This window comes from Elephas maximus, chromosome 20, assembly GCF_024166365.1.
Source record: "Elephas maximus indicus isolate mEleMax1 chromosome 20, mEleMax1 primary haplotype, whole genome shotgun sequence".
In the NCBI taxonomy this organism is placed as follows: Eukaryota; Metazoa; Chordata; class Mammalia; order Proboscidea; family Elephantidae; genus Elephas; species Elephas maximus.
Window position 1 is genome coordinate 42880349 of NC_064838.1, and position 24824 is coordinate 42905172.

Here is a 24824-nt window from a genome sequence, read left to right on the forward strand (position 1 = left end):
CAACTACCCTTTCTTCCCAAAAATGACACTCCAAATAAATTCAGTGCTCTTAGCTCTCCTAGCTCTCTGCTGCACACAGGGATATTCTTGGGCTGCCCCGAGGAGAAGTCACTTCACTCCTCGTCTCTGTCCAAGGCCTGGTGACCTGCAACCCAAGTTCCTTCTCGAAGGTGCGCCTTCAACCCAAGTTCCTTCTCAAAGGCTATTCTATTTATTAAGTTAGATTGCAGGCTCCTGAACACAGGAAGACGTTGAGACACCAGTTTCTGGAGGACAGCAGTTCTTTTCAAGGCCGCTACCATGGAAAGTCATTTGCAGAGAAAGGAAGGACATGGAGGCCTGTGAGGTCAGCGTGAGCCAGGGACATTTCTCACATTCCTCTGGGAATTAGGCATTGTCACTCACATGTGGCAGGTAAGGAAACCAAGGTTCAAAGGGCAAGTGGAGGAGCTGATGTTCAAACTAGGTGGTCTGACTCTAAGTCCAGGCTTTTCCCTGTATTCCCCTCGCTAGCTCCCCCCTCTCCCCCACACACAACCAAGCTGCATTGCCACTTACTCTGAACAGCGTTCAGCTTTCCCCGGCCTGGGTAGATGCGCTGGAGATTTTGTGGAGGACCTGGCTCCTGGGGCACAGGGGCATTTCCTAAGAGTGGGAGTAGAGGACAAGGCATTTGTAGACATGCACCAGTCTGCCTCGACCGTATCTCAGCTTACTATGTGTGTGTCTGACCCTGTGTATGTCTCTGTGTGTTGTGTGAGTGTGTCTTTGTAGGCGTGTGTGTGTAGTGTGACTATGGGTGTCTCTGTGTGTGGTGTGTATCTGTTTATGTGTGTGTGTGCACACACGTGTATGCCTGGATATATGTGGGGGGGTTGAATGTGCCTATGTATGTCTGTGTGTGTGGTGTGTGTATGCCTGGGTGTGTCCTCGTATGTCTCTGTGTGACTGTGTGTGTGTGTGTGTCTATGTGTGTGTGTCTTTGTGGGTGTAGTGTGTCACTGAGTGTGTCTGCTTGCATCTTTGTGTATTTGTGTGCTGTGATGTCTGTGTTTGTGTGTGTCTCTATGTGTGTGCCTGGTGTATATGGTATGCTGCCTGTATATCTGTGTGTATATCTGCATGTGTTTGTGTTTGTGGTGTGTCAGTGAGCGTATGTCTCTGTGTGTGTATATGTGTCTATGTGTCTGCATCTCTGTGTGCTGTGATGTCTGGATGTGTGCCTCTGTGTGTGCACCTGGTGTATATGGTATGCTGTCTATATACCTGTGTTTGCATATATCTGCATGTGTTTTTGTCTGTGAATTTTGTGTATGTGTGATGTCTGTGTCTAAGTCTATGTGGGTTTCTGGTGTATATGGTACACCCTGTGTGTCTCAGCAGAATCTTTGATGCCGCGAAACCTATGTGAAATTGTTCACTACAGATTAGTAAGTAACCACAAGTAAACCCCTTGCCTTGCTTATTGGATAATCCGCCCCTGCTCCCTAGCCTTGGTGTGCGAAGATACACCGCGCACCCGCGCGTACACACAGCACACGCGCGCACTCAGACCCACACAGATACAGACAGGAGCGCCCAGCTCCGCCGGGCCGTGGCTCCCGTGCCGGGTGGCGCGCGTGGCGGTCCGACTGCGCCCCCGCGCTCCTCCCTGAGGCCCGGCACACGTGGGCCGGGCACCGCCTCCCCGCGCCACCGGCTGGGCCGCGCTTCCCCACCCACCGCGGGCCGCCCGCCCCCGCCGCGGAGCCGGGACCTGGGATAAAGTGGCGGCTCAGACGCCGCGCCCTGCCACCACGGAGCCTGCGGCACACAGCTTGGCCCAGTTCTGGGCCCCGGCAGAGGAGGACGAAGCGGCGATCGGGGTACGCGGACGGCGGAGCTCGTGGCCCCGGTAACTAGCTCCCGGCCCTCGCCCCGCCCGCGAGTGTCCGCGGAGGGTGGAGGGCAGCACGCGGGTCCGCGGCAAGCTCGGCGGGGCTCCCGGCGCCTGGCTGTGTGTGCGCGTGAGTGTGCGCGCGGCGTGCGCGCGGGGTGTGTATGCCTGCGCGCGCGCCCTCTCTGCTCCCTCGCAGCAGACCCCAAATCAACTTGTTCTCATTCACTCCATATTTCCAGTCCCCACTGTGCCCTGTGCAGGGACCCCGGGCCAAGCCTCCGGTTTTTCTGGTGGCATTTCCCATGACAGCCGCAAAGCTCCATTCCCTTTGCTAGCGGGCACAGGCAGGAAGCAAAGTTTTTCAGAACCTTCGCGGCTGACTTTGTCTCGGTGACCCGCATTTGCTCGTATGTGAGGTGCTTTGCCTGTTCGCGGGGCGGTTTCCCGTTTCCCGGGCGGTGGGTGCGGGACTGGCAAGCCCCTCCCTTCTCCAGGTCCATCCAGCGACTCGTTTAGGAAAAGTGCTGAAACGAACTAGTAGCGGAGGATCGCCAGCGCCTGTCCTCCCCTTTGGGGAAGGCGGGGAGAACCGAGAGCCTGTCACTGAGAGCTGGCTGCAGGCTCCTGGCTCAGCACTCCGAAAACCCAAAAGGCAGATCATGAGGGGTGGAGGGTAGGGAGGGAATGGAGGCTAGGAGAGGGGCTCGGGACTGCTTGAATGCTGCCCTGTGACAGCGGATAGGAGGGAACAGCCCTTATTTGCCTGGCTCTGATTCTTCAGGCTGTCGCCCTTCTGGAATGCAAACCCAGGACATGATGGAAACAGGTTTGTCATCACCGCTCCGGAATTTCAGCCCCGAGGAATCATCGGAGTATCATCCCCCTGGTTATTGGGCCCCATGAAACTGTTCCTTGGAGACTTTAAGATAGATGGGTCTTCGTGCAGCTGGGTCTTTGTACACATAGAACTGACTATAATTTCCACTTGATTACAGCTAAAATAGTCGTTAAGATTAAGTGTCCTGAAATGATTTAAAATAAACACAGATGGGAAGGGGGAAAAAGCTGTAACGAGGCACTTAGAAAAGTGAGCATTTTCTGAAGAGCAAATGGGATTTTTCAGTCTTCAAGAGGTTTGCAAGAAATGTATGTATGTTGAAACCTTTGAAATGAAGTTTTTTAAACTGCGGGTTTTTTTTTTTTTTTTTTAATGTTATTGATTCTGAACAAGTCTTTCCTCCCCATCCCTGTATGTTTTTGCCATATTTCTGACTTGGGACAATATCCTCCTTTCTTTTAAGGACTTGCAAATCCTTTCAGAATGCCAGAGGAAAGTTCTCCCAGGGGGACCCCACAGAGTGCTCCATACCAGGACCTCCCTCACCTGATTAACGCTGACGGGCAGCGCCTTTTCTGCAAGTACTGGAAACCCACAGGCGAGCCCAAGTAAGTGGTTCCCAGATGGCTGGCTGCATCGGGTGGGGAGGCTGCTGTCTTCTTCTCTTCCCTGTGGGCCACTTTCTACAAGACCTACTTCACATGTGATTCTAACGTCAGGCCTAGTGGTGCGAACATAGCCAAGATTCAGACTTCATAATTTTTTAAAGTAAGAACTCGGAGTTCTATCCTCATAATGACTAGGATACGGATTCTACCTATAGCAGTTTTCAAAAATTCCACAGGACTTTGTTTTTTGAACTTTGGTTGATTTCCTGTTGTACAGGCATTTGTTTAACATCAAGCCCCAACAATTAGAGAAAAACATGCCGGTGGATAAGAAAACCAAAATATTATATATATTTTACCCTTTGCACTTGTTTCCTGTTGAATTATGAGCTTCCAAAGAGGGTGTAACTAGGAAGGGAGGGGTCTTGGTGTTTCTTCCTAATTTCTTGCCATCTCAATTACTTTTTCCATTTTCCATCAAGGGTTTGTCTGGCTATTAGCAATAGGCTCTGGTCTGCTGCTCCTCTTCTCTCTTGTATGAAACAGGAGAAACCCTGCTTGTTTGTGTTATTGAGGGAAAGAAATTATTTGTAGTAACTGATTGACTTAGTGACAAGTGAAAGTGTCCTCTCCCATGGAAGTTGTTTTACCTGTTTCATAGGCCTCTTGTCTCCTAGGGAACAAGGTATGGTGAGGATATTGTCTCCCTTCGTATTTCAGCAACCACCTAACCCTAACACAGCTATAAAATGTCTCCTGAGCCCTGGTGGCACAGTGGTTAAAAGCTTGGCTGCTAACCAGTTCGAATTCACCAGCTGCTCCTTGAAAACCGTATGGGGCAGTTCTTTCTACTCTATCCTATAGGGTCGCAGTGGGTTTGGTTTATTCCTTTAACAAGGTGTGTATAATCCATGTTGCTGCACATTAAATCCGTCTACTGGCCCACCAGAGATACAGACTTTTAAAGCAACTCTGGCTTAAAATCACAGCTTCTAAGCAGCTATGCAAGCTGGCTATTTTTTTCTCTCTGGTGTCTTCCCAAAGTGGCTGACAATAGTGCCTACCAGTTCCTGTAATATTTTAAAGATTTCCTCTAGAGGAGAGTATGTGAGTCTGTGTGTCAGAGCAGGAGGGAGGGAGGGAGAAAGGAGGAGAGATGGGGAGGAAGAAGCAGAGAAAGAGGGTTGTCAAGCATTATAATGCTAATTAATCATTAATTCCCCACTCTGACTTAGCTGGCTGTAGAATTGCATGTTCTTGTTTTAATTTCTAACAAATTAGTGGTAGATGGTGAGTTATTTATCACTATACAAAAAGAGGATAAAGAATTGAAAGTAGAAGTTTGCAATGTCCGAGCCTCAGACTCTGGGCTTTGTTAAGGAGTGAGGCTGTCCTAGTTAGAGGGTCAAATAAAGAGGGCCGGCAATCCTCAACAGGGCAGAGGGACGTGTTGGGTGGCAGTGGGGTGAAGGTCCAGCAATGGCCAAGCTGGCTGCCCTTGCCTGGGTGGTTGGTTTTACAACCCGCACGCACAGATTATCCCTGCAGGGAGCTGTCCTTTGCTCCAGCTCTATTCGGAGATAACCTCTTATTTTAGGTTGAGCTGGCTCTTGGAAGTTGGATTCTACCCAGTGGTGGATGCCAGCGGGAGTAAGAGTAAGGGTGGAGGTTGAGGCAGCTGGGCCCTAGGATTTGGAAGCATGGATCTGGGAAAAATTAAGGGCAGGCGCATTGGAACAGAAAGAGCAACAAAACAAGTAGCATCTGAGGCTCACGGAGCTGTGTCATCGTCACTTTACAGATAAGGATGAGGGGCCACCCTCCTGCCTGCCCTGCCTCCTCATCTGGGATGATGCAGATGAATATCCCCCCCTCCAAGGTGTCCCCTCTGTCAGGAGCAGTCTTTAAAATATGCCACAGTCACCCAGCACTGACCAATGGTGGAGCAGGATTCTGGCGTCCCCCTGTGGTAAAGATGCTAGCTCTGTGGTTGTGGGTCTTGGAATGTCAAGGATCCTAGAGGAGAGGCCAGAACTGTCACAGAGGTGGGAAGCAGTGAGGAGGCTCAGAGCAGAGGCTTGTGCCAAGTGGTAGGGAAGCATTTCCAAACTTCACACCTGAGATCGGTTGCTCTGGCCGGTGCCAGCACCCAGCAGGCCTGCCCTCCACTGTGGTCCACTGATGTCCCTGCAGTTGCATTTCAACACTCTTGCCTGCAAAGCATGGTCCCATCTGCTTTTAGGAGGAAAGAGGCCTTGAGTCTCTGTCGGCCTCAGACTATCCCTGAGGGAGTGTCCTCCAGTCTTATCCCCCTCCTCAGCTTAGGATCTTCCCTGGCTGTGATCACATCTCTTCCCAGTTAGGAGGAAAAAGAGGGAGAGAAGAAAGAGGAGACAAAACTGTCCACACCTGCTCTACCATCCACGGGGAAGGCACCAGTCAGAGTCTACCTTCTCCCCCGCTTGCTCCTTTTCCATCCTTCTCACTGGGGCACTTGGGATCTGGGAAGCCACCCCAGGATCCTGAGGCCACCTTGTACAGGCAGGTGTGTTCCCTGCTGTCTATTAGTTGGCACTGGTTTGTATTGATGTTCTTTCTGGTCAACAAGTTGCCAAGTGTGCTTTGTCCTCGGCCCTGCCCAGAGCACTTGCTGGAGTCTTTTGCCCTCAGAGAAGTTGCTGAACTCTAAGACCTGCTCTGCAGGTGCTCAAGGCAACATGGATTTACAGGTGTTGGCCACAACCTGATAAACCGGTTTAACCTGTTCTAATGAAGCAAATTGTATTATCTAAATGCCAGCCTCTTCAGGAGAAAGCATTTCTGGAATTGTTAGAATTTTTGCATCCAAACACAAGGTTGTTTTTAACACAGCAGCCCAGAGGCACAATACTTAACAGTTTTCATGAACCAGAGATTTTAAACCTACATGTGGCAGTGTCAAGGCAGATTCATGCTTGTCTAGTATTATTTAAGGTAATAAGCGTTACGCTTAAGGTATATCAGAATTATCTCATATTAACTGAGCACTACATATGTTCTAGGGTCTACATACATGATCTCATTTAATCTTCATGTCACACTGAGAGGCAGGTATTACTATTATTATTCCCATTTTACGGATGAGGAAACAGAGGTCTAGTGTTACAAAGAACCTCACCCAAGATAACCCAGCTAGTTAACACCTGGGTTTGGTCCTTTTTAATTCTTACCACACCACTGAGCAAGATGGACTTTTGCTTCTATAGGCAGTGTTTTCCTGATAAATTCTTACCCTTTCGGTTAGGGTAAAGATCACTTCCTATCATAAAGAGGAATAGAATGATTAATTCTCCCTAATCATTTTACTCAGACTGTAATGAAACTGAAGAATAGATTAAAGATATGTATCCATTTGGAAAGAACATCTCATGGTGCCCTGGGTGACTCAGTGTCTTGGAATTTTCCACATTGGTTCTGTAGCAGGCTGCCAGTGATGAGTTCCACAGGGTGATAGAGGCGGACCCATGGGTGGGGTGTAGTTGGTGTATGCCTTAGCTGGGAGAGTCAAGGCTAAATTTGTGCCCTTGAGTAATGTTTAACCAGTAACCAGTTGCCATTGAATCAGTTCCAACTCGTGGTGACCACTTGTGTGTCAGAGTAGAAATGTGTTCCATAAGGTTTTCAGTGGCTGATTTTTTGGAAGTACATCACCAGGCCTCTCTTCCAAGCTGCCTGTGGGTAGACTCAAACCACCAATCTTTAGGTTCGCAGTGAGTGCGTTAACTGTTTGCACCACCCAGGGACTCCTTCCAGAAGTTAAGCCCCTGAAATTTCTTCTTGGCATCTTGCTGGCTTTGCTCTCTTCTCCTTTCTTGCTCAGACTTTGGTAACCGGGCTGGTTTCCTCCATCTGCCCTGCAGCCATACCCTCACTCAGGACTCTGCCTCCTCTCACACCTCTCTGAGTCTGAGTTGCCCTTGAAGCTATCTGTAGCCTGTGTGGTTGATCACAGGGAATTGGGGGTCTGAAGGTAGGGCACTTGGCAGGGATGGACCACCAAGGGGGACAAGCAGGTGGCATAGTTTCTGGAATGTCCCCGATTCATGGTCTGTTGAATCTATGATCCAAGGCCCCTGCTGCGCCTCTTTATTTCCTGAGTGGGGCTTAGCCGACTTATCCCTCTCAGGCCTGCCTTTCCCCTCCTCACTTTGATCCCTCTCTCTAAGAAGCCTTCCCTCTCCATATCTGGAGCTGTGGGCAGTGCCATCCTAGGACACATCCTCCCACCTATGCAAATTTACCTGGAGAAGAAGCAACTCCCCCGAAGCTGGGATATATTTAAATGGTACAAAACACTCTCCCTCCCTTTCTCCCCGCTCCCCAATCAGCCGCCAGCCATTGGGTGTGGCTCCCATGGCTCCAAAAGAGAAGAGTCCTCCCAGCCACCTGCAGCCAGACTACGGAGATGAAGAGTCTTCACCATCTGACTGAACGTTATTTCTATCCCCATTGCCGTCTGGGAATCTTGCTCTAAATGATTAAACTGGGTTTTTCCTTGGCCCCCTGCCTCCCGAGGTTTCTAACCAGGTTGTAAAGCAGTTAGAGCCTTTCTTTTCCCAGCCTAAGGTGTGGTTCAGTGTTCTGGGCACCATTCTCCAGGGTCTGCTTCTCACCCGTGAGTGGATGTATGAAGGAGTGTAAAGAGATGTTTCAGTCTTTCCAGCAGTCTCTGCTGACTCCTGTAGCCCTGGCCAACTGCTTCCTCCTCGGAGCGCATGCCGTCTATGTGACCAGAGGTGCTGAATTCCAGCCAGTCGCTTCACTTACCTGTGAGCTAGCCTAGATACCCTCAATGGAGGAGACATCCCCAGGGTCGACTAATCACACTTGTCCCTAAAAGTGACATTGTGAATCCCATTCTGTTGGTCTCTGTGGGTAGAAGGAGAGCCTCATTCTCCCCTCGAGCTCTGTCCCTGGGTCGAGCTAGGCTCAGTTGTGAGGAGCTAGGCTTTTTGCTCCTGGGCTCCCCAGAACTCTGGTGAGACAGGCTCTGTGGGCTCACCTCTGAGAGTGTTGGTCCTATTCCAAGCCGACAAGTCAGTCTAGCAAACAATCATTTATTGACATCTGCATGTGCCAGGCTTTGTATTGGGCACCAGGGTGAGGAGAGGGTTGCAAAGATCATTTTGTTTGATGAAGGGGGCGGGGAGGGGTAGGCAAATCCATGGATAATTACAATTTAATGTGGCAGATACCTAGAGACAGAAATGCTGCTAGGCCATGCAGAGCCTTTGTGCAAATTAGAAAAAGGTGCCCCTCCAGGCAGGCATAGTTTCTGAGTGTGTGTGTGATAAGCAGAATGTGGGCTGGGTTTCAGGCCCTGCTTACCTTTCTGCCAGTGCCCTTGAATGGTATTTGACCTGTGAGAAGGGCACTCCAGTGAAAGGAGCGAAGGCAGAAAGGCACGCAGCACATGGTAAGTTTGGGAGCTGCAAATAGGGTGGTGTTACTGGGGCATAAAGCAGAAAGCAGAAAGCAGCAAGAGCTGAAGCTGGGGGCAAGGGGTGGACCTAGGGGCCTTGCAGACCGAGCTACAGGGATTGGACTTAAATCTTTAGGGCATGGGCAGTCATGGACAGGTCTCAAGCAAGGAAGTGGTGAAGTCAGATTTGTATTTAGACAGCTAGCCAGTTGGAGGTTTTGCAGTAATCCAGGTGAGAGGTGAAGAGGTATGAGTCACCACCTGCATGGGGAACATCAAGGTTGATTGTGTTTGGGGCCTCCCTGAGTGACCAAGGTGGGAGCTGGTGCCGTAGACAGGTAGGGGAAACACGGGATTCACACTTTTTGATTATTCTTCTGTGCCCAGAAGATGCCAAGGTGGCCCTCTGACAGTGAGGACATGGAGGCCACCAACCACTGTTGGACATTTCATTCGAGTAGCTCTGGAATAAACTGGTAGGAACAACAGAAGACAGGGAGGTCGGCTCTCCCAGCCCTACGGGGCTAAGCAAACTGAATCACCTTCCAAACACTGCTTCCACTTTCATGATGGTAAGGAAGAAATCGTGTCTTACTTTGTCTCCCACAAGGAGTAATCAAAAATTAAGCGCCATTGACATATCTCCATTGCTGCATGAAGTTTACACTTGAACTCTGAGAAGATGGGGCTCACTATGCATCTGATAGTGAAGACTTTAGTTTTAACCAGATTTCTGGCTTTCATCGCACTGTTATTGCCTTTGCCTATTTTAAGAATTTCCCAAAGTTTCTTCCTCATGTACGCAACTGTTTCTCTCTCTGATGCTTGTGCCTTTGCTGTAGCATCGCAAACTGCCTTACTTTTAAGTAGGGCATCTCTTCTGGGCTTTTTTAAAAAAGCTCTTCGAATAGCGGAGATCTGGTGATGGCAAGAGGAAAGGCCGGCTGCTATTCTTGCAGTTGATTTTTCCAACAGCTTCGTTAAGGGATAATTTCTTCCAGTTGCTATAAGAATGTTCTGCAGATACAAATCTGGCTTTGTTTTCCAGTGGAGCCCAAGAAAAAAATAGCAAAACAAGCTGCTTCCTGAATAGCACTCGTTGTCCACCATTGTCTATTTACCCGGGGCGGCACCTTTCAGGTCTAGCTCTCCATCCCAGAGGCCCTCTCTTCATGAACGCCAACCAAACCATTGGCTATTGTGTAAGTGGAGGAAACGGCCTTCAGCAGTGTGGATTTTCACGGCTGAGATGATAAGACGACCCTTGTCTCGTACTTTGGGGTCATCCAAGGCTCCCATTGGGAGGAGGTTTTTTTTTTTTTTCTTTCCTTTTTACACAGCCTTGTTCCTTAAGGGATGGGAGTGGGGGGATCCCAAGGGGGTTGCTGAGTGACACTGGGGGTGACATTGTTCTCTGTGTATTTGAGAACTGATAACCCACAACAGGGGTCGTTTGTGTAAGAAGAGCTGTGTGCTGCAAGGCACTTCATTCACAGCTGCCCCAATTTAACATTCATAGCCGTCTTCTGGCACACCTCTCTCCCCAGCTAATGCTGACCATTGGTTTTTTTCTCTTGGCTTTCAACAAATCCTCTATGTGTGGTGATTAAAAGCATACCTCATTTTCCTTGAAGAGGTTCAAACAAGCCATTCCTCACGGGACCACGGCTCTATTAATGTTCTATTCTGGAAGGAATGAAGGAAGGTAGAAAGGGGAAGAGGGGAAGGGGAGAAGAGGGAATGGGGGAGAAGGAAGAGTAGAGGGAAGGACAGAAGGAAAGAGAGAGGGTTTCGAAAAATATATCCTCAGTTGACACTGTGATTAAAAGGAATTTGGTCTTCCTTTCCTTGAACAAGTTTTTGAAAACAAATATTTAGGCAGTTCTGCAGGGTAGGGTTGGCAGCTATCAGAATGGGAACAGTTTGCTTTGTGAAATGATGCCTGCGTTGCCTTCAGGATGCTTGCACCCCAAGAGGTACTAGTTGTTTCATATTGCTGCTTCCAGAGAGCAGGTGTCAGGAGTGAATGACCCAGAGAAGAGTCAGATTACTGAGGCCTTGATGAGCTTCTCTAATCAAAATGGAAACTCTCCAGTATTTTGTTTCTCTGTGCACATCTTTGGGCTTGGTGCACATGTTAGGTTCCTGATGCCTAGAACAGTGTCCAGGCCTCTGTAGGCACTTCTTAAATGTTTGCCGAACGGATGTATCTGCTCGAGCAAAAGGAAAGGGACATGTGAGCATTTTGTTGCAGAGCTGTTTCTTCTGGTGGGGGAACTCAGGCTTGAGCACTAAGGTATCCTCAGAGGTCACCAGGTGTCCCTAACCTTGGGGACTTCCAGAAGGTTTGTGGATAGTTTTAGGGGGCTGAGGACCTTTCAGTATCAAAGGTATGTGAATATATGCACTGTTTTGGAGAGGGGGGTGAATTGTAGACTTCACCAGATTCTCAGTATGTGCAGCCTCAATGGGGGACCCCAGAGCTCTGTGTCACCTTTATCACTTTGCAGATGGAAGGTTAGGCTCAGAGAATGGGCGTGAGTTCTTCAGGTCGTTGAGTGGGCTGGTGTGGGGCAGGAACACCATCTCCTGACCACTCGCATCTTCTGTTCCATGTGGTTTCCCAGGGGCTGCTCAAACCTTCCTTTTATGAGTTTGAACCGCAAGTTGGCCTGGTCCAGTAGGAATTTGTGCCAATATCCAGTTTGGGGCATGGCTTGGAGAGAGAGGTCTTAATTCACCAGCTCCCCCTCCAGAAGCTGTCTGATTGCATCTTCATTTTGGTGGTGCCGTTTTCAGTGGTTAGAAGCATGTGGGCTCTGAGACAGTAGGGGTAGCTGCTTTGCAGAAAAGACTGCAGGAGACTTATAGCACCCAAGATAGGATGGGGGGAAATGGATAAATTATAGGTGGAAGAGAAGCCCAGGAAGTTTCTAGGAGAATGGAAGTCTGGGAAGGGGGAAAGGAAGGTATCAGAGAGTGCAAGGGGACCCCCTCCCCCACCAAATGAAGAGGAGGCAAAGAGGGAAAAAATACTGGAAAGAGAAAGAGTTTGAAGGGAGAAGAAAACTGCATCTTTGGCCATACACCTCTGGTTAATCTCTCCTTGTCCAAGTAGGCCAGTTTTCCCAGGTGTTGTATAGCCCTACTGGATTAGAGCGAAGACCTCTAGTTAAGAAATCACTACCATTGGACAGCTTAGAAGGTTTGCTTTGTTGGTCCTGTTTAGCCAACCTTGAAGAGACGTGTTCTAGGGAAGCCTTGTCTCTGGGGAACAGAATAGGGCAGGACAGTGGAGAGGACCATGGGCCCTGAATGGGCTGCTGGGTCCACCCCAGTCGACATGTGCTAGATGTGGGACCACCCATCTCTATATCCAGGCTCTCATCTTCAAAATGGGGAGTAAAGCAGCTTTCCTAGAGGAGGCTTGTGATGATTCGATGTAAATGCCCAGGGCAGTACCTGGCACATAGTAGGTGGAATGCAAATGTGAGCTCTATTATTCAGTGTGACCTCTTTCTACCTCCACGGTCGGTCTTGTATGCTCTGAGGATCACTTGTCGGGCTTGTTTGCTACCTACTGTTTGAATCCACCAGGCACTCCTTGGAAACCGTATGGGGCAGTTTTCCTCTGTTCTGTAGGGTTGATATGAGTCAGAATCGAGTCGGCGGCAATGGCTTTTTTGGGTTATCTCTTACGTCCCTCCACACTCGTGGCAAGCATCAGGCCCATAGACCTGGGGTGAAAGCAGTAACAATTTTTATAAATTCTACCTTTACTGCTCACCACCAGTGACACCAGCATACATGCTTTGCCCAGTGTCTTGGTCATCTACTGCTGCTATAAGGAAGATACCACAAGTGGATAGCTTTAACAAAGAGAAATTTATTTTGTCATAGTCCAGTAGGCTAAAAAAAAAAAAAAAAAAAAGAAGTCTGAATTCAGGGCACCGGCTCCAAGGGAAGGCTTTCTCTCTCTGTTGGTTCTGGAGAATGGTCCTTGTGATGCATCAGTCTTCCTTTGGTCTGGGAGTATCTCAGCGCAGGAACCTCAGGTCCAGAGGATCCACTCCGCTCCCAGCACTGCTTTCTTGGTGGTATGAGGTCCCCTTGTTTCTTCATTTGCCTCTCTTATATTTCAAAAGAAATTGGCTTGAGACACAATCCAATCTTGTAGATCTCATCAGCATAACTTCCAGAAATCCATTTCATTAACATCATAGTGATAGGATTTACAACACACAGGAAAATCACAAAATGGTGGACAATCTCACAGTACTGGGAATCATGGCCTAGCCAAATTGACAGATATTTTTGAGGAACACAATTCAATCCTTGACACCCAGTCTCCCGGTTATTAACTTTTTTTCCTTAACTATTAAAAATCAGTCTTACTTCAATGAGATTTCAAGCTCCCTTAGAAACTTCCACAGATTCTGGGTGCTTAGTTTACAAAATAAACGAAACAAGGAAGCCCTGAGAAAGCAGTTGGTGGTGAAATTCTTTTTGAGATAACACACAGGTAACTAGATGTTTTTCTTTTGCTATGTAAAACTTCTCTGACAGTATTTGTGGTATAACTTTTGACTGGAAAGGAAGTTGAACAACTCTTAGCTAGTATGGCTGGGATTCAACTCAAACCAACCTTAATAAAACCATTCAATTGGTTTTCAGTGGGCTTCACCTTAAGTTACTTCAGTCTTTGGCATACATTTCTTCTTTGGTCTTGGTTATGGATCAGTGTTGTGTGGAAATGTGTGTGCTCCAAGGAATGTGACCATTACTGCAAGTGCCCTCCTGTCATTTCCTCTATTTAGAGTGGGCAGAGTAGTCTGGGGTGTATCAGAAATCTATTTTTGTGTAACAACCAGCAACATCCATTTATTTAGCTCATGGTTCTGTGGGTTGGCAATTTGTGCTGGGCTCAGCTGGGCAGTTCTGATCTTGGCTGGGCTCCCTCATGTGTCTATGGTCAGCTGCTTGATCTGTGGGCAGCAACAAGTCAGCTAGAGGATTGCTAGTCTTGGATGGCTTCAATTACATGTCTGGATGTTGGCAGGCTGTTGGTGGTAGCACCTTAGTCTTCATTTTTTATCAGGCTAGCCTTGTTCTCATGGTTGCAATGTTTCAAGAACAACTAGAGAGCAAGCCCAAATATGCAAGCACTTGTTTCAAGTATTCAGTTGCAGCACGGTTGATAATGTCCCACCGGTCAAAGCAAGTCAGAGGGTCAGCCTGGAGTCAGCGTGTGAGGGTGTGTCCAAGGAGCAAGGATGGGAGATGAGAATATTTTGTGGGCATTTTTGAAATCTACCATGTGGGGGAAAGGATTTCTGTGCAGGAGCTGGGAAACCAGGGTAGTTGTATTTTTGGCTCTGCTTCTGAATAACTTTACACAAGGTACCATCTCTTCAACCTTCCAGAGTTCAGCAAGTTCCTAGAGAAGTTTGCATTTTATATAACTCTGGGGTTGTTTACATCTCATGATGGTGGAACAACCTATGAGCTTCTCTAGGGCAGAATTCATGTTTGGTTTTTATTCTGCCTTCTCCAGTGCTCACCTCATGTCAGGCACAAATAAGGGATCTGCACATGTTTGTTGAATGCATCAGTCAACTTCCCCATACTTGAAGTGAGATACCAGGGCTAGGATAATTCCTACAGTTCCCTCATGGCATGATTTTCTAGGAAAAGACCAGAAGCATTCCATTGAGTATAGTTCAGAGGGAGTAACTCTCTACGCAAGAATATAGTACCTAGATCCAGAAGTATGGTTACACCTAAGATAAGAATATTCCCTGCAGGTACCTTGGGATACTGGGTGGCTGTGTTTTAGCCAACCTGATGTAGAATTAAAATTTGGCATGGAAAAACACATCTAGGGGTGAGAGCTGCATTTCAGCAGACAGTGGTTCCCATGTTACCCAGTAGCCGATGGGGACGCAAGAATCGGAGAAGAGGTCTGCATCCTTCTTTGGGTGGGGAAGAATTTGATAGGTGTTCGCTGAGCTCCAGCAACAGAGCAGTGAGGAGACCCAACCCATTTAGTGCAGACTGCCCAACCAGAGGAGCTCTCTCTTGAGAGCTCATTGCATTTTGGAGATGGAGAAACGAGGTGGCTCCGTGTCTGCCTTTGGATGATGTGGATGTCATTGCACACTGATGAGGGAGGCTGGTCCATGTGCTGCAGCACTTTGTTATGAGGGCTGTGAATTCTCTGTTGGCTTCAGAGGAAAGTGCAGGTGGTTTTAAGCTGGGTCTTGAAGGAGGGAAGGGGCATTCTAGGTAGGACGTGGCAGCTTAGGCACGGAGGTGTGAAAGGGTGTGGGATATTTTGAAATTTGAGTCTAAAGTGCATGGCAGGGGCTAAGTTTCAAACAGCAGGCCTGGAGCCTGGATCTGAACGGCTGTGTTTAACATGCTAAGGAATTCAGGCCTTATCATGTGGGCTGTGTGGGAATCACTCTAGAGTCAGGGGCTGGATGGGGTTAGTTACTGTTCACCGTCTATTTTAGTTACACAAAGCAACTCAGAGCATCTTCCAAGACTTCATGTGGCTGAATTGCCAGACTGGGACAAGGATCCTGCTTTTCATAGGTATGCTTCTCTGCAGTTTCATGGTGGATGATGCCCTAGAGTGTCTGAACTGACTGTGAATTTATCCTTTGCCTTGATGACTGTGTCCGAGACCATTCAGTCTCAGCAAGCTCCGTGGCTTGCTGGCTCAAGGACAGCAGCAGTCACAGAAGTGAAAGTGTGTGAGGGATTAACTCTGTCTTATAGCATAAGGATACTGTGCAGACAAAATGAATCCAAAAGTTGGTTCTTTGAAAAGATCAAAATTGCCCAACCTTTAGGTGTATTGTCTCAAGCTATTAGAATCAGAAATGAAAGAGGGGATAGTACTGCTGACCTTTCAGAGATGAAAGGGATTATAAAAATACTATAAAAAATTGTATGCCAGTAAATTAGGTAAAATGGACAAATTTTTAGAGAGACACAAACTACCAAAACTGACTCAAGAAGAAACAGAAAATCTGGGAGGAAAAAAAAACCTAAAACAAATAAAGAGATTGAATTAATAAGCAAAAACTAACTATAAAGAAAATCCCAGGCCCAGATGGCTTCACCACTGAATTCTACCAAACATTTAAAGAATAGTTAGTGCCAATTCTTCAAAACACACTTCTTAAAAAGAAAAAGGAGAGGAGATGTTCCCTAATTCATTCTATGAGGCCAGTACTACCTTGATACCAAAATCAGACAAAAATATAACAAGAAAAGAAAATGGGCAATATCTCTTATGAATAAAGATGCAAAAATCATCAATAAAATACTAGCAAACTGAATTCAGCAACATATAAAAAGAATTATACAGCATGACCAAGTGGGATTTATCCCAGGAATACAGGGGTAGTCTCATATCTGAAAATCAACTAATGTAATACCCCATATCAATACAAAAACAAAAAAAACTACATGATCATCTCAATAGACAATCAAAAGCGTTTGACAAAATCCAACAGCCTTTCACAATAAAAACACTCAACAAATTACTGATAGAAGGGAAATTCCTCAACCTCATAAAAGCCATCTATAAAAACCCACAGCTAACATCATACTTAATGATGTAAGGCTAGATGCTTTTCCCCCAAGATAAGGAACAAGACAAAGATGTCCACTCTCACTGCTTCTATTCAACATTGTACTAGAGGTTTAGCCAGGGCAATTAAGCAAGAAAAAGAAATAAAACGTATCCAGTTGGAAAGGAAGAAGTAAAACTCTCTACTCACAGATGACATGATCTTATATATAGAAAATCCTAAGGAATATATTGAAAAAATTATTAGAACTAGTAAACAAGTTTACTAAGGTTGCAGGATACAGTATTAATATACGAAAATCAATTGTATTTCTATACACTTGCAATGAAAAATCTGAAAATGAAATTAAGAAAACAATTCCATTTACAATAGCATAAAAAAGAATAAAATACTTAGTAATAAATTTAACAAATTTATTTTATTTAACTAAGAAGTACAAAACTTATACTCTGAAATCTGTAGAACATTGTTGACGGAAACTAAGGAAGATCTAAATAAAGGGAAAGACACTTCATATTGTTAAGATGGCAATATTCTCCCAATTGATCTACAAATTCAGTGCAATCCCTATAAGCCAGATGGCTTCTCTGAAGAAACTAACAAGCTAATCCTGAAATTCATGTTGAAACTCAAAAGATACAGAATAGCCAATAACAATCTTGATTTCCCAGTTTTAGAACTACAAAACAATAATAATCAAGACAGTGTAGTATTGTCATAAGGGTAGACATATAAACCAATGGAATAGAATAGAGATCACGGAAATAAACTCCTACATTTATGGCGAACTGATTTTTGACAAGAGTGCCAAGACAATTCAATGGGGGAATAATAATCTTTTCTGCAAATGGTTCTGGGACCACTGGATAAAAAAAGATATCCACATACAAAAGAATGAGGTTGGACTCTTACCTCACACCATATATAAGAATTAATGCAAAATGGATCAAAGGCCTAGTTGTAAGAGCTGTAACTATAAAACTCATAGAAGAAACATAGGGGTAAATCTTCATGACCTTGGATTTGGCAATGGTTTCTTAGACATAACACCAAAAGCCCAAGAAACAAAAGAAAAAAAATAAATTGGACTTCATCAAAATTAAAAACTTTTCTGCTTCAAAGTACTCTATCAAGGAAATGAAAAGACAATTCACAGAATGTGAGAAAATATTTGCAAATCATCTATCTGACAAGGGACTTGTATCTAGTATATATAAAGAATGCTTACAACTCAATGATAAAAAGACAAATAGCTCAATTTAAAAAATGAGTAAAGAATCTGAATAGACAGTCTCCAAGGAAGATATGCAAATAGCCAAAAAGCACATGAAAAATGTTCAACATCAATAATATTCTGGGAAATGTAGATGAAAACCACAATGAGATACCACTTCACAGCCACTAAAAAAAAAAAAAAAACTAGGATGGGTATTATCAGAAAAACAAAAAATAAAGAGTATTGGTGAGGATATGGAGAAATTGCTGTGCTCTGCTGGTGGGAATGTAAAATGGTACAGAGACTGGAAAACAGTCTGGCAATTCTTCAAGAAGTCAAACTTAGAATTACCATATAACCTAGCAATTGCACTCCTAGGTATCTACTTAAGAGAACTGAAAACAGATCACACAAAAACTTGTACATGAGCGTCCACAGCAGCATTATTTATAATAGTCAAAAGATAGAGACAGCCCAAATGTCCATCAACTGATGAATGGATAACTGTAATATTATTTGGCCATAAAAAAGGAATGAAGCCCTGGTACACAATATGGATGAACCTTGACAATATTATGCTAAATGAAAGAAGCCTGTGACAGAAGACCGCATACTTTATGACTTCATTTATATGAAATGTCCAGCATAGGCAAATCTATCGAGGCAAAAAGTAGATTAGTGGTTGCCTAAGGCTGAAGGTTGGTGGGGGGATTTGCAGTAATGAAAATTTTCAAAAACTGATTGTAGTACCTGTTGTGCAAATCCGTGAATGTACTAAAAACCATTGAATTGTACCCTTTAAATAGGTGAATTATATGGTATATGGATTACAGTTCAATAAAGCCATTATCAAGAAATGCAAATACCTATGTAAATGATTAAGTAAGTTAAGGAATACTATGCAAACATTTTAAATGATGTTTACAAAAAAACTAATGACATAAAAAGCTGTTTAGGATACAACGAAAGTAGGAAAAACAATATAAAACTATGATCTCACCCATGTTAAAAGTATAATTGTGAAAAAAGACTAGAAACATGACTGGTGGTATCTTTAGGTCATGGAATTGTGATGGGTAATTTTCATTTTATTCTTTAGATTCCCTGTATTTCCCACATTTTCTAAAAGGAGTAGTTTGGAGGAAGGCTTTGAAGTACATTATACCTGACCCAGCATTTGAAGGATACTGGGATTTGAACTAAAAGGCAGGTGTGTTCTGGGCAGAGGGCCTCGTAGCCTCAGAAGGCAGGATGGGAGCAGAAGGAATGGCTGGAGCCAGGGGTGAGGCTAGAAGCAGAAGGGAGCCTGGCTGGAAAGGGCCTCCTGTGCCTTGTGGGTGGTGGGGAGGCCCCTGAAGGTTTGGTTGGGAGTCTGTGGGAGTCAATGCAGGGAGGAGAGTAGAGACCCCATTGCTGAGATCAACAGCAGATCAGTCGTCAAGGAGCACGTAAAGGAGAGAGGACAGCAACTCCAAAGAGACTATTGTCACAGACGAGCAATGGGGGGTAGAGGGAGGGTGGTGGTTTCTGAACCACAGCTCCTGTGGGCATACAGCTAACCTGGGAGTCTCTTCCTTCCCTGACTTGGGTGGTCTCAGCTACAAAGCAGGGAGTGTGGGACGATTGCTGGGGGATGACTCCCTCACAGCACTCCTTCCTACAGCTCTTCTCTGAAAGATTTAGGGAAGAGAAGAAGGGGCTAGATGTCAACAGGCCCCAGCTTCTAGACCCCAAGCAGAGAGGGCCTGGAGGTCCTGCATCATTTGTGAGGGAAGAGACAAATGTCTAGTATATCCATCCATCCGTCCGTCTGCCCGTCCGCCCGTCTGCCCACCCATCCATCCACCCATCCACACCCATCCACACCCATCCACGCCCGTCCACCCATCCACCCATCCACCCACCCACCCATCCTTTTACCCATCTACCTGCCCACCCATCTAACTGTTCATCTATCCATTAGTTCATTCAACAAATATTTACTGAGCGCCAACTCTGGCCTTGGGGATAGAGAAACAGTTGAGACCCATGTCCCTGCTTTTGAGGGCTAGCAATGCAGAGAAGCCACCAGGTCATGTGCCAGGGCTCTGGTGGGGTCTGGACCAAGTGCTTTGCCAGAGGGTCTAGAAAGGCTCACCAGGATGGAACCTCTCGGGCTGTGCTGATGTCCCATTAATCATGCAGTGCTTTCAGAAACCCACAAGCCAAAGCAAAATGGGCATTGTCAGGCCTCATCTCCACTGAGGCTCCAGATGTGAGTTGGGGAGAGAGCCTGGCTGATCTCCACAGCTCAGCCTTGGAGGGCTGCAGAGGCCAGGCTTCCTTGAATGCAAGTCTTTCTTGAAGTTCTATTGTAACCAGTTTTTATTTAAGGCTTTGGGAAGGGGAAGGAAACTAATGTTTATTGAGGACCAAGCCTGTGTCAGACCCTTGCTAGATGTTTCTTTGGCTTTACTTCCCTGAATCCAATAATGCCTGGAAGAAGTTACCATCATTCTTTAGAGTTGACTGATGTGGACACTGAGTCTCAGAGAACCACACACGTTTGCTCGGGTCATATACTAATAAGTGGCAGAGCCAAAATTTGAACCCACGTCTGCTTGTTCTTTCTCCAACACCCAGCTCTGCCTTATGAGACATTCACAGAGTTGTGCATATCATAAACTGGCTGTGTGCACAGATGCTATTTAATCTTCATGACAACTGTGGGCGGTAGGTACAATAACCCCATTTTACAGGGAAGAAGACTGAAGCTCAGAGAGGCTAAGTGGCTTTGACAAGGTCATGGGGTTAGAACGGCAGGTCTGCTGTGTGAACCCAGGCCCAATATCCCTTGCAGCCTCACTGATTATGCCATCTTGGACTTGACTACAGCTGCCCATTTGGGCCATAACGGAGCTCAGGGACCTCATTGTATCCATAAAATTGTGACTGTTCCCCTTAAATTCGTCACTTCACTCCTCTCACCTCTCCTGCATTCTCAATAAATTCCTGATAGTTGAGTGCCATCCGTTTGGCATTTCACCACCCAGAAGAACTTAGAGCCATCTGCAGACTTGGAAAGTTCATGTTGTTCTCCTTCCAGGAAATAAAACTTAGTGTTACATAAGGTGGAAGCCAGCACATTCTTATACAAGTGTCGGGGAGCCGCTTCTTCGACTAGACACTCCCTGTTACATCGACCTGCAGTTTCGTGTTTAATCTGGGTCCAAAATTGCCTTGCAGCTATCTTCTTAAACATCTTTCCTTGCAAAGCCTTTTCAGAGGAATCTGAGCTCTATCCCCAAGGCCACGTAGAGCTGTCCTCCCTCTAAGATCTCCTTCGGGCTCTGTGAGGAGAGGTTTCTTAGAGCTGCCTTCCTCCTGACAGAGTCTGAGTTGGGGTCTATGCCCTTCTCTGTGCTTATATGTGAAGGAGCTACGCTGAGGAGCGCTCCATGGCCTGAGGGTGTCTGCAGACTCCCATGGAACCAAGCCTGCTCCCTCCTAGCATCTCCCCAGTGTAATGGGCCTGACCCAAATGCTGTCATCCCTCCCTCACTCCTCCTCCACTCCCTCATCCTTTTGTTGTTGTTAGCTGCGGTCCAGTTGTCCTGACTCATGGCAACCCCATGTACAACAGGATATGACAGTTGTCATCCATAGGGTTTTCATTGGCTGATTTTTGGAAGCAGATCACCGGGCCTTTCTTCCTAGTCTTAGTCTAGAAGCTCGGCTGAAACCTGTTCAGCATCCTAGCAACACATAAGCATCCGCTGACAGATGGGTGGTGGCCGGGCATGTGGTGCATTGGCCGGGAATCGATCTTGGGTCTCCTGAATGGAAGGTGAGAATTCTACCACTGAACCACCACTGACCTTCTTGTTCATCGTAGTTTTTTGTTTTTAATTTAGTTGTTGTACATAATGTTTGCTCTGGGTTTTTTTGTTCTGTTTTTTGGTGAACATGTTTATAATAAAACATTGGGAATTTAAAGAAATATGGCCCAGAATAATCATTGTTAACTCTGAGGAGTTGGAAAGTATCCTAAAAAATGAACTAGTTCAAATCCTTTACAGATGGGGAAACTGAGACACAGAGGAGTTAGGATCATTCATTCCCTCATAAACATCTGTGTGGTCAGGGGCAGGTGCCAGAGGTCAGCAAGACAAGTAAGGGAACAATTATGGGACAGGGTGACAGGTGGTGTCATGGTATGTGAGCAGAGGTGGCCAGCTGACTCAGCCAGGGATAGAGGGATGGCTTCGAGAGGAGGTGGCATTTGAGCTAGGTCTAGATGAGAACCGGTTGGCCTGCGACAGACTCAGGCCTGAGCCCTGGTGTTTGGCTCTTGCCCAGTGCTCTACCTGCTCCTGAGGCTCTGGCTTTTCCCTTACTGGAAGGGGCTTTCTCATGCCTCAGCCACACCTGGGGTACTCCCACCAAGACCCTTCTGGAGGTTCCCCTTCTAACTGACTGACTCATTTCTGGTCATTTCTCTCATTGGGTTCCCTCTTCTGCCCCTACTCTTTGCTCTCAAGTTTTCCAAGTGCTTCCAAATGGCCACAGAGAACAACGTGGTGGTGAGAAGGGCCTGGTGTGCACCTGCGAGATAGAGTTTTGTTGGCTTCCACACAGAAGATACTGCATCTTGAGATCAATTTTTCCCAAACCTCAATTGTCCATGGTTCAGCTTTGTGATATTCACTGTGGATATTTTAATTTAGTATGATTTCTTAACAGTTTTCTGTGAATCAACTTTCTCTTTCACTTTAAATTTACTTAAAAAGGAAACTTAGCAACTTATTAAACACAGGAAATAGAAGACCAGTGTCAGATGCCATAAATAGGGGATTACAAAGAGAAAACAAAACCGCGGTGCTGAATTCCAACTTTACACTAAAAAAAAAAAAAAACCCAGTGCCGTCAAATCGATTCCGACTTTACGCTGGGGCCTGCCAAAAACCCTGAGCGTGAGGCCTTCTCGCTCTTCTTGAAACTGAGGATTAGCTAAAGTTTGAGAGGGGTTTCAGACTTATCAGCACCTCACTGAGACTTTCTCTCTTATACACTCAGAGGATTCAGTGTGGATGAACTAGGGACTATATACCTTTCTCCCAGTGTGTCTTAGTGTCATCTTAAAAGACAGAGCTCAGGGATCTTTGACGTAAGGAAAGTCAGCCAGAGGATTCAATGTGGAGGCACTAGGGACTACATACCTTTCTCCTAGTGTGTTTTAGTGTCATCTTAAAAGACAGAGCTCAGGGATCTTTGACGTAAGGAAAGTCAGCCACCAAATTCCAGCCCCTCAGCTTCCCTTTTCTGGGACAGCTGGGAAGCACTTCATTAACGAGATGCTAAAAGTTACACCATATGCCTTCCACAGGCCACTAGTGATTTTCCAGAAGGCCAGTTCCAAATATTGATCTGGATGCTGGCCTCTGAGGAGCCCTTTGGCATGAGGACCTTCTCAAAGTGTCCAGGGCCGGACTGGCCTGGAGGAGGTCTCTGGTGGGGATTGAGCATGCTGACGAAGGGTCTTCATCTCCTGGTCTGCTCAACACAGAACTGCTTTGTGATGAAAAAATAAATTGTTCCTGTGGTTTGCATCCCCAAAGTACGTGAAATTATTTTGAGGCAGGAGGTATCTGCTGTTGGTGGAATAATTATGTCCATATATGTTTCTAACCTGGTTTATGTCAAGCAGTTATCCATGGAACTTCGCTGGAACTGGCAAATATTTTCTGCACCTGTAGGAGATTACGAGCAGAAGGAAAAATGTGGGAGAGGCTAATTAAGCTTAACTGGGGAATCTAGGATTTCAGTTTTGCCTTTTATTGCATTTTTGCCAGTAGGACTGCTGGGCTGCTAGCCTCTCAGTGGATCTCCATGTTCTGGTCATTTCTGTAATTTCTTGGAAGCAGTAGGGTATGCATTTGACTTAGTGAAGTTCCCTCTGACCAAACTCTTAAACCTAGTATCTCGTAAACTCTCCAACTCTAGTAGCTCCAGTATTGCGGGGAGTAGTTCTGTGCTGTCGGGGTGGAGCAGGGTCGCCCTCTGTCCCCTGATGTGTTTCTCTCCACAGCTGTTAACAACGACCCAACCCACATGACTTGTTAATTATTCTGGCTCCAGAACTAGACTGCAGGCTCTAAGCTCCAAAGGGGCAGGGGCTTTATCTAATCCTGATGTGTCCCAAGCCTACACCAGTGTTGCCCCAGATAAAGCCCTTAAAGACTATCTGTTACTGAGGAGCAGAAGGGCGGAGAGCTGACTGAGAGCTGCTGCTTCCTTCTGCTGGGTTGTGACCTAGCAGCCTCAGGACCACTTTCACGAGGATTCATATTTTCTAGAAGAGTAGAGATATCTTTTTTTAAAGGAAATCGATGCTTGGGGAAATACCGTGAAGTCTTGCAGCACCTGCATGTTACCCTGGAACATTAAAAAACCCCTTTTTAATTAGTAACCACCACTGTGCTCTCCTTTCCTCCCTTGCCACTCGTTCCCTGGATCTAAATTCAAGCATAAGCGGCTTCTCTAATACTGACCTGGTGCCTTGTGAGCTCTGTGGGACTCTGGACCAAGAGGAGGGGAAATGCATTTGCAAGGCTTTCTTGTTTCTACCATTCTTAGACAGGAGCTCTCACCCTGTTACCACTGCAGTGAGCTCCCGGGCCAGCCAGCCGGCCAGTCCTTTCTACTATTCTTGCCAGGGATTTTGCACTGAGATGAACCTAAGAACAGTACAGTCAGTTATGGCCGGAAGACACGTAGCTAACCACACAGGGGACCAGCATAAGAGCAGCTTCCTCTGGTACAGGATGACTAAAACAGCAGGGGCCTGGCTGGAACTCTACCAGCAGGAAAACATCTTGGTATGAAAATGAAAACAACAGCTAACTTATTGTGTGCATTCTATGTCATTTGGGAGCCCTGGTAGTATAGTGGTTAACAGTGAAGAGGCTGGTAGGGGAGGGCTGGAGCAGAGGTGGGGATAAGAAGGAGTCTGATATAAAAGGAGAGCCATTGACAACTTTTGGCTGGTATTAAGTGACACTGTGTAAAGACGGAGTTGGTGTCAGCACAGCCCTAAATAGGAGAGGCTGGGGCAGGGCATCTAGTTAGGAGGCTGTTACAATAATTCAGGTCTGAGATAATTAGGGCCTGGGAGTGGTAGCAGAAAAATAGAACAGAAATAAGGGAGGTGAGGACCTGGCAAAAGGCTTTCCTAGAGGA

The 24824-nt window shown here is 46.3% G+C and overlaps 1 protein-coding gene across 3 annotated transcripts in view; it reads left to right on the forward strand.

Moving 5' to 3' along the window:
- Positions 1-1686: 1686 nt before the first annotated feature.
- MGLL (monoglyceride lipase) overlaps positions 1687-24824 on the forward strand; it is a 130081-nt gene continuing 106943 nt past the window's right edge. The window contains exons 1-2 of one of the 3 annotated variants that reach the window (XM_049863145.1): positions 1687-1894; positions 3181-3325. In XM_049863145.1, coding sequence (XP_049719102.1) covers positions 3201-3325 — 125 coding nt within the window. In that variant the 5' untranslated portion in view covers positions 1687-1894; positions 3181-3200. The other 2 variants (XM_049863147.1, XM_049863144.1) reach the window with 2 other exon arrangements.